Source organism: Acanthamoeba castellanii (genome assembly GCF_000313135.1).
Source record: "Acanthamoeba castellanii str. Neff unplaced genomic scaffold scf7180000084565, whole genome shotgun sequence".
NCBI classification, from domain to species: Eukaryota; Discosea; order Longamoebia; family Acanthamoebidae; genus Acanthamoeba; species Acanthamoeba castellanii.
The window spans coordinates 27,892-40,619 of NW_004457641.1; the positions used below are offsets into that span (position 1 = coordinate 27,892).

The following is a 12,728-nucleotide window of genomic DNA, read 5'->3' on the forward strand; positions in this document are numbered from 1 at the left end:
CACACAATCAAGTGGGTCGGGAAGTGAGTCCCACACGCAGTGATGAGCTGCTGCACGACAAGACTCGAGTACGTACTGGCGCAAGGAACGCACGGCTTGCTCCCACAAGTGGGCGTAGCTCACGGCCCAGCCCACCATCACGAAGAGTCCTCCTGGGCATCATCAGTAGTGCCATCAGCAAACCTTGTTAGTCACGCGCACGACTACTAACGCATGTAGTGCAGGCGCGGGTGGTACCGTGTTCGTAGATCTTGAAGGGGTTGGCTCCCGTGGCGCTCTTGATCGTGCGTGGACTCTTGTCCTTGGCAGCCTCGCCATTACGGCCATCACCACCTTCTTCTTCTTCAAAGTGAGCCAGCACCTGCACGAACAGTCGCTCGGCGGTCTTCAGCCCTCGCAGCCGACTCAGCACCTGGTCTCCTTGGGCGGGCGCTGGTAGTGAAGATGAAGATGAGGATGAAGATGACGATGGCGGTGGTGCGGCCTGGGCGGGTGGAGATGCCGCGGCAGACGGCAGGAGGAAGTGCAGTTTGCCGTCGGTGGGGCGAACGCTGATGGGCTGCAGCTTGTGGGCCACCTCCAGCGCCGCGAACCGCTCCATGCCCCGCCCGCACGTCACCGCCCACCACTGCTGCTCCGGCTGCATCGATCATGCGCTTTTGAAAAACTGGAAAATAAAAAACAAAAAACTGAAGGAGAGAACAAGCAGATGCAGAAGACGGTGCGTCGGGTGAAGGCGCTCGTGGTGTCACGTATCGCTGACCTCGAACGCGACCTGCGCCTCGAGTGCGCCCCTTTCCTGGTTTCCACTTCCACATCTTCATCTTCATCTTCTGCTGGTAATGCGACACGAGAAGGTGAGGCGGCCGAACCCGCGTTCGAGCTGGAGCTCGTCGCCTACGCACCTCCGCCCTCGGGCGCCGCGCCAGCCGACGAAGCCGACGAAGCGCGCAAGCTCGTGGCGCTGCTGCGCGAGAGCGAGGTCGTGGTGGCCGACCCGGCCCTGGTGGCGCCCCACCTCCACCACCTGGCCACCACCCAGGCCGGCGACCTGCGGTGGATGCAATCGACCTGGGCCGGCGTGGACAGCCTCTTCAGAGCGCTCGGCCACGAACAGCCGCACAAGCCAGTACGCACCGCACACGCGCGGCCGCACACGCAACACGCGCGGCCGCACACGCAACACGCACGCAAGCGAGATTGACGTGAACGAGCAGGTGCCTTCGTTCGGGTTGACGCGGCTGGGTGGAGTGTTTGGCAAGCCGATGGCCGAGTACGTGTTCGCTTTTGTGCTGTCGCGCGAGCGCAAGCTCCCGCTGCTGCGCGACTTGCAGGAGCGCAAGGAGTGGCGCGGCGCGCACGACGGCTACGACTACCGGTCTCTCTCCTCCCTCACTCTCGGTTCGCTCTCTTCCCAGTTCGCTCTTTCGTCGTTTTCGCACAACGACGGCTCATCGCTTTCGTTCTTGCTCACACATCTACGCGGGCGAGCAAACAGGCGTCATGGGCCTGGGCGACATCGGACGCGAGTTGGCGAGGGTGGGCAAGGCGTTCGACATGCGGGTGGTGGGTCTGGTCAGCAGCAAGGAGCGCTATCACCACATGCTCAACGCCGGCGCCGTCGACGAACTCTTCGAAACGCACGCCACCACGCCCGGAAACCACGGCCGGCGAGTACGTCTTATCATCGTCATCGTCATCACCACCATCGTCACTGTGTCTCACGAACTGGTTTGCCCCACAGGACATCGACGTCTTTCTGTCGCGGTGCGACTACGTGGTGAACGCGCTGCCGTCGACGCCGCAGACCAAGGGCCTGCTCGGCCTCCGCGAGTTCTCGGCGTGCAAGCCCGGCGCCGTTTTCATCAACATCGGCCGAGGCGACATTCTCAACGAAGAGGCCGACTCGATTGCCGATGAAGGTGACAGTGACGACGATACCAATGACAAGCAGGTGATGATGAAGAAGCAGAAGCAGGAGGGCGACGTCATCCTGGAGGCGCTCGAGCGGGGCCACATCGCCGGCGCGGTGCTCGACGTTTTCAAGTCCGAGCCGCTGGCGCCACCATCGCGCCTGTGGTCGGCCCACCCGGAGGTGGTCGTGACGCCGCACGTGGCCGCCATTTCCTTCGGTCGCGACGTGGCCCGGCTCTTCCGGCAGAACCTGGTCCGCTACGTGGCCGGGCGCGACCTCCTCTTCCCCGTCGACTGGCACAAAGGCTACTGACCACACATAACACCTTAAGGTGGCTGCCCACGTCTCTTCACGATTATCAAAAAAATTGTGTCAACCCACAAACAAAAATTGCACACTGCAGAGCAAGATGGGGTCTAGTCGCTGTCGCTGCTGCTGTCGTCGCTTTCATCGTCGCTTCCCAGGGCCAGGCTCTGCTTGGAGTCGAGGATGGAGGCGTAGAAGCTGTCCTGCTCTCTGATGCTCGAGCCCAGCGTGGAGACCTTAACCTTTCTTTCTGGCATGAGCCACTGCTGCGGCGGGGCCGCAACCGGCGGCGCCGGCAGCTCGGCCTCGGCGCTCTTCTTAGGCTCTTGTTGGTTCTTCTTCTGTTCGGCCTCGGCCTTCTTGGTCTCTCTCCTCTTGAGCGCCTGCTCGCTCTTACCTCGCTTCTTCTCGTTCTTCTCCATGTTCTTCTCTATGGTCTTCTTCAACCCGCCACCATCGCTCTTCCTGAGCGACCGCTCGCTCAGCTTCTTCATCGCCTCCAGACTCTTCATGAGCGGATTCTTCGACTTCTTGGCTCCGCCCTTCCCCTCCGCCTCTGCCTCCGCCTCCGCCTCCTCTTCGCCTTCGTTCTCTGTCGCTTTCTCGTTTTCGTTCTCGTTCTCTTTCTCTTTCTCTCTTTCCTCATCCGTCTCGGCGTTGGCCTGGAAAAGGTAGATCTGATCTTCGTCTCCGGCTTCGGCCTTGCCCGGTGCCGCGTCGCCCTGCGGCGAGGGGCCGGCCGGGCTCGTGGCGTTGGCCTGGTTGGACGGCGCCGACAACTCCGACGCCGACAACGACGCATACGACGACGATGACGCCGACGCGATCTGCTTCGGGTTCGGCTTCCGCTTCCTTACGAGCTCGCCCGAGTCCTCCCGCTCCAGGTTCTGGTTGCTCTCGCCTCCCTTGGCCGCCTCGTCGAGCCCCAAGTACATCGAACTGTCGAGAATGCTGCCGGCCGACGTAGCACCCGCCCCCGCGTAGCGCATCGACTCGCCCGTGAACTGGATGTCGCCGTCATCTTCATCTTCCCCCTCTTCTTCTTCGCCGGTCTTCTCTTTCTTCTTGTTCTTCGTGAGGCCCATCTTCTTCGCCTTGCTCTCGTTGAGGCTGTCGTAGATGATCTTCTTGCCCGAGGCGGGCGTGTCCGAGCCCTTGAGCGGCTTGCTGCGCGAGAGCTGGCCGCTCGACTGCTTCTTGGCCAGCAGCGGCACCGTCTCTCCCTCCTCGCCCTCGACGCCGAACGCCGACCGCAGCTCGTGCAGGGCCACCGCCGCGGCTCCCGCCACCGTGTGATAGTCGTCGTTACGCTGCAACCAAAGTTAGTCGTGGAATGGCAACAATTACCAGATATAAGGCAGGCCTACCTCGGTGATGAGCTGCTTCATGAAGGACTTGACCTCGTCTTTGATGCGTCGGGCTTGCCACTCCTCGTAGCTCATGCCCTCTCCCAAATCTAGGTAAAATGTTAGGTTGTAATGAAATTACATGAATGATTGCAAAATGATATGGTGTGGTCTGGTCTACCTTCTGGTTCATCGTCGGAGTCTTTGCCGCTCGCCTCGAAGGCGTCGGCGTCGGCGTCCTGGTACTGCTTGAGCGTCTTGTAGTAGTCCGAGAGCGTGTTCACCATCTTCTCGAACGATGGCCTGCACCGCCACACGCCACACGCCACCGCCACACGCCACACGCCACACGCCACACGCCACACGCCACACGCCACACAATGTTACTCACAGATCACTGTGCATTCCAAAAAGGCGGCAGAGCTTACCGATGGGCGGGATTCTGGCGCCAGCACATCTTCATGAGCCGCTGGAACACCGGGTCGCAGTCCTTGGGGATTTTGAGCCGCGTGTTGGTGGTCACCGCGGTCACGACCTGGACGGCCTCCATGCCCGCCCACGGACGCTTCCGCTCCACCATTTCCCTGTTGTGGTATGAGTGTGGTGGTGGGTGCATATAACGCAACTACCTGTTGGCCAGTACAATGCAATGTGGTGTACATACCACAGGAGTACGCCGAAGGAGAAGGCGTCGGTGGCTTCCGAGTATTCGCGTGACCTCAACGCTTCGGGCGCCATCCACTGCAATTTTGTCCACCCAATTCGTTAGGAAAGTTGATTGCAGTCGCTTGGGTGAGTGGCAATGCATACGGAGATGGGGCCAAAGTTCTGCTTGGTGGTGGCCACTTGGCCCTCGGCCTCCTGAGCTCGGGCCAGCCCAAAATCGGCCACGTACACCTCTGCCACCAATGCAGCTCGTGTGAGTCACACATGCCCCACATGGGCGCCGAGATCTCCCACGGCTGTTGGGGCGGTACCGTAATTCTGGCCCACGAGGATGTTACGAGCTGCAATATCACGGTGTACAATGTGCTCCTGTAGACGACGTGCCATTAGCGGTGTGGTGGTGGTGGTGGTGGTGGTGGTGGTGGTGGTGGGGGGGTGGTGGTGGTGGTGGTGGTGGTGGCGGCGGTGAGGTGGCTAACCTTGTGAAGATGGAGAATGCCCGACGCAGCGTCGCGGGCCATCCTGACGAGCGTGATGAGCGGCAGCTTCTTCTTTTTCTTCACCAGCAGATCTAAAAGTGACCCACGCGAGCAGAACTCGGTCACCAGCGCGAAGTTGGCTCCCTCGTTTCCTGGTATGACAGCGCACAATGATCGGTGGTGACGTCAGCACCCGCACTGGGAGCAGGTTCGACGTGGGCCAGGTCCGAGTACTCACCTCGCGTGATGGCGCCGACAAACTTCACAATGTTCGGGTGGTTCGAGAGGCGCTCCATCATCTGCGCCTCCATGCGCAGCTCGTTGAGCACCTTTTCGTCGGCCTGATCCAGGCGCAGCGCCTCGAACAGCTTCACGGCCACCACAGCCCCTCTGCAGGGTCATCGAGTCCATTAATGTTGTGTGTGTGTGTGTGTGTGTGTGTGTCATGTGCGTGCGTGCGCAGAGGCTGTGAATATTACCGGTACTCGCCCTTGTACACTTTGCCGAAGGCCCCCTCGCCCAGCAGCCGACCCAGCTTGAGGTCCTGGTACTCGATCTCACGGTAGGTGAACTTGACCATGCCCAACTCGATCTCGTCGGAGCAGAGCTCCTGGCCGGCGTAGTACTTCCGCCTCTTGCGGTGGTAGTTCCACGCCAGAATGCCGACAATGAGGCCCGCCACAAACAGAACCAAGAGCGAGCCTGCATCCACACACACACCACACACATGCACAGCCGATGGTGAGCTGGTGGGGCCAAGAATGAGAGAAGAGGGGGCAGCGAGAGCAAGTACCCAGAACGACGGGTGCGATGATGGCGGCGGTTGACAATCCGTCCGCCGAGGCGCTCAACGCTCGCGGAGAGGGCGAAGGCGACGGCACGTAGGGGCACGGCGCCCAGAGGAGGTCGGTGGGCGAGGAGATTCGGTCGATGAACCAGTCCCAATCCTCGGCCATCTCCAGGAGACTGTCATCCTCGGTCTTGTGTTGGAGATCCATGCGGAGCAACTGCCATATTATATAATAATATAATTTGTTGTTATTGTTTGTTATTATAAAACAAAATAAACAAAGGGGGAGGGATGTACCGCGTTTGTTGTGTCTGAGCCACCTCCGGGTGGAGCGTTGGGTATGAAGCTGTAGAAGTAGCCGTCGTGGTGGTAGAGGAAGAAGGGCTCGTAGATCTGGTCGGCCTGCAGACCGGGTTCGGGAATCCAGCAGCCGCTCAAGGTCCAGGCGTCGAGACTCGCCTCGACCACCAGGCAACTCGAGGTCTTGGTGTCTCCTGTGCCCGCTTCTACGTAATCGAAGGAGGGCAGCGACAGGTAGATCTCGTCGGAGTCGTCTCTGCTTGCAACCCCTGCACCGGCGCGCACACGCACAGGAATCGAACGCACGCACGCATGCACAGTGAGTCAATAAATCAAGTGAGTGGCAAGTTAAACAAGAGAGCAGACCTGTGAACTTGGAGTTTCGGGCGTAGGAGTTCAAGTAGCCGGGCGAGCCCCACAGGCCACCGAGCCAGAGAGAGGCATTGGGATTCACTTCGAAATAGTAGACCCACATGGCGATACTCGACAACGCGTACAGCTTTTGCGAATCTGGAGAGCGAATGAGTGCCATTGCAGTCTGTGTTGAGATGCGTGTGCGTGTGCGAGCTGAGGTTTCGTACGTTGGTTGATGTAAATGTACTTGAACTCCTCATTGTCGGGCACCAAAGAGTTCGGCCACACCCAGCAGGAGGCCGACGAAGAGTTATTGGGCTTGTAGCAGATCTCGTTGTGGAAGCCAAAGTACACACCGCCATCGGCCTGATTCACGTCCAACGTCCTGTACGCACACATCAAGCCAAAGAGTGAGTGAGTGCACGACACGTCGTCCTGCCAATATAATGCATGTTGAAGAGATGCATCGTACTGGATGTCGAACACGTCCACCTCCTTGGTCGAAAAGGAGCACGTGCAGTACTTGTCACCGTTCGACATGTTGCGCCCAATCTCAATCCTGCGCGGGATGGGGCAGTCGGCATAATGCGCCAACGAGGCAACAAAGAACAAAGCGCCGGCACAGGGAGGTACTGGTCAATGCTGGACGACGTGGAGACGTAGAGGGTGTCGGTGTGGTAGTCGACGCCGAGGGCCATCGGCGCGGAGAGGTACTGGGACTGGTAGTCGCCGGCATCGTTGAACACGTACAGCTTTCCGTTGCTGTACGCGAAGCCGCGCTTCACCTCGCTCGAATAGCCCGAGACGTAGAGGCAATCCGGCTTGGGCGCTGCCGCCCGAGTGTCCCTCCTCCTTCTGTCGTCGTTGTTTGCCGATGACCTCCCTCCATACCCCGACCGCTCCTCTCTGTTGCGCTCTACCAAGTCGTCCCAGAACGCGTCCTACACATGGTCGCAGGGTAAGGAATGCAAAAAATGTACTGAGGCGCCCCTTGGCGAAAGAGGTGGTGGGGGGGGGGTACTGGCATGGAGGGGAGCGAGCGCGAGGATTTGGAGGGGGCGATGGCCTCGCCTCGGGGAGCCGACGGGGGCGTGATGATGCGGCGCGGCTCGGGCGGGGGTGAGAAGGCATGCCTCTTCCCCGAGAGGGGCGGTTTGGCCAATGCTGGATTGACGCAAAGCAGAGACAGGAAGATGAAGAGGGAAAACGAAATGGGGAGTACGAGCCGAAGAGGAGGTCGCTCGTGAGGCGGGGGGACCGCCATCACACCACACAGCCTTTGATGACAACTTGTCAAACAATCAAACAATCAAACAAATACACCAAATGGGAAAAGAAGGAATGCGGTGAAGACCTGTACACTCGAGAGGTCCGTTACGGTCAACTCAAACTCGTGTGAACCATAAATCGTTAAATGTCGACTCGTTAATCACCGTGTAACGTCACATAAGGGATCAAAAAAGGAGCGTGCCCACTATTAAAAGGACTGAATAAGTCGCGTTGATGATGTTGTTGCTGTGTACATGCATGCGGTGCTCTACGTACATACTACGATGGAAAGAGAGTGTCGTGTCGGTGTGGCTCATCATTCGTTGCGGCAAAGATCTCGCGGAAGAACTCCTCCTCGTCGGTGAGGACCAGCTCGGGCGATGAAGAAGGAAAGATGGCCGACGACGAAGACGAAAGCGATGACGAAGAAGATGACGGCGGCAGCCGAGAGGGGACGGCGCCGCCCTCCCAGCCGGGCTGTTGGGAGGGCGACATGACCGGCGAGGAAGACGTCGTCTGCGACGGTGGCGACGATGACGATGAAGCGCACGGCGAGTCGAGAAGCTCGAGCGGCGTCGATAGGTGCGCGTCGGCTCGCTCGTCGTAGCCCCTGGGCCCGCACTTGGTCTTGGGTCTGCCCGCCTTGCCGCCGCGTGCGTCTCGTCGTGGCCGACCGCCGGAGCTCCCGTTCCGCCGCTCCTGCTTGGCAGCAGCACCCAACTGGTCCTTCGCAGCGGTGTCGGCATCCTCAGCGGTGACGATGGTCTCGTAGATGGCTACGAGCTCCTCGAGCGACTCGATGCGCTCGTCCAGGTTCTGCGTCCTGGCCCTCACCTTGTACATGCGTTGCTCCTGCTCCGTGTGAAGAGACGGGTGAGCCACTCCATCCGGTTAATGTTAACGGTAAAGAGATTGTGAAGGGGGAGAGGGACTTACGAGGGCGGTCATAGCGCGCTCCTTGCGCTGCAATTCGGCGAAGAACTCGGCGTTCTGGGGCTCCAGTAGCTGAGAAGGCGCTGCTGCTGGCGTGGATGATGACGTGGCAACATCGGAGGAAGTGGAGTGCGACGCCGCGGCGGCCGCGGGCACGTTGTGACCGAATAGAAGAGTGTCCACCGGCTGTCGCGGAGGCGAAGATGTCACGGCGGGAGGCTCCGCGGGCATCTTGCCTGCAAGCGGAGGCACCGTGGCCGAGAAGAGAGCAGACGAAGCTGGTGGTGTCGAGGAGAGGTGGGTAGCGCGAGACGAAGAAGGAGGGGAGGGGAAGTCTGATCGAACTGCCGGAGAGAAAGGAGGACAGCAGACGGTCGCCGGCGATGTCTGCGGAGGTGCCGGACCGGAGCAGCGCTGAGCGCCGGTGAGGAACGAAGCGACCGCCGGGTGAAAGAACGAAGACGACGACGGGAATGAAGCGAACGATGACCCGTTGGCGGCCTGTGGTGACTTGCGGTCGAGGAGATAGTCGTACCGCTCGCGTAGCTTTCGGAGGCCCGGCATCTTCTCCACGTTGATCTTCATCGCATCGAACATCTCGAACACCAACTCGCCCTGGAACAAACAGATGTGGTGAGCACAGCAAGAGGACTTGTCGGGGGGGAGGGGTATGCGGTAGAGGTGCGTACGTCGTCTTTCTCGGCGAGAATGGAGAGGATCATCTGGTCCGCACGCAGGACCGGCGGTCCAAGGAACTCGAAGGAAGAGTCCAGCTTCCTCTTCTGAGAGAGCTGGATATAGTCCTCGATGCACTTGTAGGCCTGTTTGTTACAATTAATATAATGATCAGTATTAAATAATGATAAGTAATATCAAAGCTCGGTAAAGGAATAATAACAGCAATGCGCTATCATAAAGGGGAGTGTGCGAACCTGGCGTTGGAGGCCGAGCATCCAGAAGCACTGAGCTCGGCTAGCTATTGCGCACAAGCGTAAGCTGAGATACATGAAAGGCGGCCAGTCCTTCGCAATGGTCTCTAGTCGCACTTCCAGGCTAGCACGGTCCGCACGAGCTGAACGATGTCGTTGTCCTGTGTGCCGCCAAACAAGTTGAGCTCACGAGAAAACACGACGCGAGCGTTGAGAGAGAGAGAGAGAGAGAAAGGTGAGGGGCGGCAACCGGTTACTTACCATGTGGTGAGAACCCGCAGTCGCGCAACCGCTCGCAAAGCCCTGGTTCTTCATGTCGAGGGCGATGATGACGTGGAAGAGAACGATCGCCGTGTCGGCGATTCCCTGCATTACGGACATGCCATAGGGCATGGCCTCGCGCGTTTGGCCGTCCACGAAGTAGGTGTAGTACGGGAGCTTCTTCACCGAGCAGAAGGCCTCGTCCAACATCCGCATATCGCTCGGGCTGGTGAACCGCAGAATCGATTTCATGAACATGCATCGGTGGTAGGCGTCACTGTGAAACACCACAAGAGTTGTAGTTAGTCAACGTTGACTCTTGCGACGACAACGCAACACAACGCGCAGTGAGCCGACCTGTTGAGGGCAGGGACTCGGTGACATATCTGCATCGCCTTATCGAGTATCTGATGCACCTCGCGATCGTCCATCTCACCTTCGGTGTGCGCAAAGATGGCAATCGACACCAACGCCTTTAGGAAAGGAAGAAAGGGGAAGAAGAGTTGCTTAGCCACGAGTTCACTGCGAAAGAGATCGTCCGTGTCCCAATGTAATGAACAGAAGGTAGGAGGGCGATACCTCAGCCAGAGTATAATCGGAGCTATCACCGCCAACGTAGACAGCTGCCTGGCGCGCCTTCATGAAGAACTCTTTCGCCATCTTCTTGTCGCCAGCCTGCGCCGCACCTGTGCACAACCCCAAATACCAACAACACCTTCAGCCTTCGTACGTGTGTCACCAGATCAAAGACGCGGCTCCCTATCTAAGCGTTACGCACCCTGGGCCAGGACCATCAGCACGCTGACGCCGAGCGTGGCCTCCTCCTGGCTGGTCCACCCGTCGAAGCCGCGCTCGAGGCTCGACCGTACGTTATCGCCGACCATTGCGCTCGGGTGGATGGTCGCGTAGACCCAGACCTTCTTGCGATACGTGTCGAGGTAGCAGAGTCCCATCGCCGCCAGCCGCAGGTGTGCGTCCTCCGTCCATATGCGCCGCGCCTTATTCCGGCCCAGCGCCGCCACCTTCGTGAGCGCTTTCGATGGTCGCTGAAGCGCTGACTTGGTGTAGGGATGCAGCGTGGCTCCCTCGTCCGCGTTGCTGTCCTCCTCCTCTTCCTCGCCCTCGGCCTGATCAGTTGTCATTGCCTGGTGCAGACGCGACGCTGTCGCAGCGGTGGGTGTGATCAGCTGTAGACTCGCTCGCTCGTCATGTAGCGCAGTGGCGTCCACTGGCGAGAAGTAACCGTCGAACAGGTCTCCGGCTCTGACACCGGCGTCACCGCGCGAGCCATCCACGCCAATGCCATCCCTCAGCGCATATCCGTCTGTTGTGTTGCTCCTGCCCGTCGTGGGCGCCGCTGTCCAGCCGCCTCGCGCCATATTGTCTGTCACGCCATACACGCACAATAGCACCGGTGGTTAGCGCCCAAATCCCACGCCGCAACCGTAGCAGATTCCAAAAAACGCGCGATCAACCAAAATAATAATAAATTCGATCAACTTCTCTTATTTATTTATCAATTAAAAAATAAATAAGAGAATGAAGTACACTTCATTCGACGAGTCACAAGCATGGGTGGTGGCTGTACCTGATCCGCGGTGTCTGCGCTTGCGCTGTTGGCCGCCAGCGGCCGGGCTGGTGGTGGCGTGACGGGCGTGGTTGTGCATCCAAAGGTGGTGGTCGGGATGTTGGTACAGTGTCTGCTGCTGGTGGTCGTAGTCGTAGGCCTGAGGCGCGAGCTGCGGTCCGAGAAGGATGGGCGAAGAAGATGAAGATGAAGACGAAGAAGACGACGAAGCAGCAGCAGCGGCGGCGCGGCGACCGTTGGTGCCAGACGTCGGTGGCGTGGTGATGAGCGCGGCCGGGTAGTGGGCCTCGTGGCCCGTCGTGAGCTCCTGGAGCTGCGGTGGGAGCGTGGCGGGCCACGGCTGGCGCGAGAGGTAGGCCACCACCTCATCCCACTCTTGATCATCTGCCGACGCCGTAGCGCTGTACGGGAGCTGCTGCTGGAGGGCGGGATATGGATGATGGGTGGAGGTAGGAGTGGGGAAGAAAGATGATTTGGCCGAAGATGCAAACGTGGCGGCTGCTGCAGTAGAAGGTGAAGGTGCGTCGCCCTCGACAAGGTGCAACAACGACGCCATGAGGGTGGGGCTGGGTTCGGCCGTTTTGTAGCAGGAATATTGAGGGTGAGCAGCATCGGATTGGCCGAATCTGCAACCGTCTTCTTGGTGATGATGCGCTGGCTGCGTGTGTAGATGATGGTGATGATTGTCGCCGGCGAGGGGTTGGGGGCTGGCGAGACTGGGTTGTTGGTGTGCAGAGCTGCCGTTCTGGTGGCCCCAGCGCTGATAGGGATACGGATTGCCCTGTTCTCCATCCATCTTCTCGAGCGCGTTCTTTCTCGAATTCGTTGCGTAATCAACTCAAATCTTCTCTCGTTATGGTGCACGTCTACGGGCTTCACCCTTTTGTTCCTCTCCTTTTCGGCTGCGCGGCGTGGGCTTCGCAACCAGCCCACGGGAGCTGGTTGAGGTGTCGTGGCGGTTGCCGGTGGTGCGGGAAGGAAAGTGCTGCCTTCGCGCGTGGCCCTTGACGCTTGGGTTGACACGCGGCGCTCACGAGAATCCCAGGCTTTGTTGCAAAGCGCAGGAAGCTCTCTGGTGGTGAACGATCGCTGGGAGGTTGATGATGGCAAGGGAGGTGGGCGAAGAAGGATGAAGACGAAAAGAACGAAGAACTTCAGCTAGCGCGACGTGCTCTTCGCTTCTTCTTCTTCTTCGTTTGCCGATTCCCAGCACGACGACGGGGAGCGTCCAGCTGCGGCAAGTCAAGCGAGAGAGGTGCACCCGCACACAAGGTGGTGTCTTGGGACCGGTGCCAGGCATCACAAGTGTATGCGAACTATGTCCCAGCGCCAGGCATCTGACCTGTTTCAAATAGTTAAGGAACATCTTCCCTCCCAACGGTTGACTCAATCCATCGACACCCAATCACCAGCAGATCGGCTTGCACGGAACGCACGCAACCGCAATTGCTGTGTATCACGGGTTCGAAGGGCACACCGCCAGATTGCCCTGACGTGTGGGTGCATGGTATTCTTTAAGAGCATTCGGCCGTTATGAGTATTTCCGCCTCGGCGTGTTATGTGGTGAAGTGGCCGACCACCGATCCTGGTTG

At 59.2% G+C, this 12,728-nt stretch overlaps 4 protein-coding genes and 1 pseudogene across 4 annotated transcripts in view; 1 reads left to right on the forward strand and 4 right to left on the reverse strand.

The window, feature by feature from the left end:
• ACA1_036060 (methyltransferase domain containing protein) overlaps positions 1 to 646 on the reverse strand; it is a gene marked incomplete at both ends in the record, with an annotated part of 2,583 nt that extends 1,937 nt beyond the window's left edge. Inside the window, 2 exons of the mRNA XM_004352015.1 lie at positions 94 to 152; positions 238 to 646. Coding sequence (XP_004352067.1) covers positions 94 to 152; positions 238 to 646 — 468 coding nt within the window. The remainder of the gene's footprint in view (positions 1 to 93; positions 153 to 237) is intronic.
• A 63-nt stretch (positions 647 to 709) lies between these two features.
• Positions 710 to 2,227, forward strand: ACA1_036170 (erythronate4-phosphate dehydrogenase domain containing protein; the record flags this gene model as incomplete). Its single annotated transcript, XM_004352016.1, has 4 exons — positions 710 to 1,129; positions 1,218 to 1,401; positions 1,499 to 1,674; positions 1,745 to 2,227. The coding sequence occupies 4 exons, from the start codon at positions 710 to 712 to the stop codon at positions 2,225 to 2,227; spliced, it is 1,263 nt and encodes a 420-aa protein (XP_004352068.1).
• Positions 2,228 to 2,331: 104 nt separating this feature from the next.
• ACA1_036180 (MAP kinase, putative) lies at positions 2,332 to 7,420 on the reverse strand (the record flags this gene model as incomplete). The annotated part of the gene is made up of 17 exons (XM_004352017.1): positions 2,332 to 3,531; positions 3,589 to 3,677; positions 3,749 to 3,870; positions 3,996 to 4,151; positions 4,232 to 4,308; positions 4,378 to 4,466; positions 4,545 to 4,602; positions 4,713 to 4,864; positions 4,912 to 5,102; positions 5,192 to 5,414; positions 5,506 to 5,719; positions 5,800 to 6,071; positions 6,169 to 6,312; positions 6,384 to 6,541; positions 6,629 to 6,715; positions 6,790 to 7,097; positions 7,178 to 7,420. The coding sequence occupies 17 exons, from the start codon at positions 7,418 to 7,420 to the stop codon at positions 2,332 to 2,334; spliced, it is 3,783 nt and encodes a 1,260-aa protein (XP_004352069.1).
• Positions 7,421 to 7,704: 284 nt separating this feature from the next.
• Positions 7,705 to 11,692, reverse strand: ACA1_036190 (annotated as a pseudogene).
• ACA1_036200 (uncharacterized protein) lies at positions 9,395 to 11,692 on the reverse strand (the record flags this gene model as incomplete). Its single annotated transcript, XM_004352018.1, has 6 exons — positions 9,395 to 9,448; positions 9,549 to 9,825; positions 9,906 to 10,021; positions 10,128 to 10,234; positions 10,327 to 10,932; positions 11,137 to 11,692. The coding sequence occupies 6 exons, from the start codon at positions 11,690 to 11,692 to the stop codon at positions 9,395 to 9,397; spliced, it is 1,716 nt and encodes a 571-aa protein (XP_004352070.1).
• Positions 11,693 to 12,728: the final 1,036 nt, after the last annotated feature.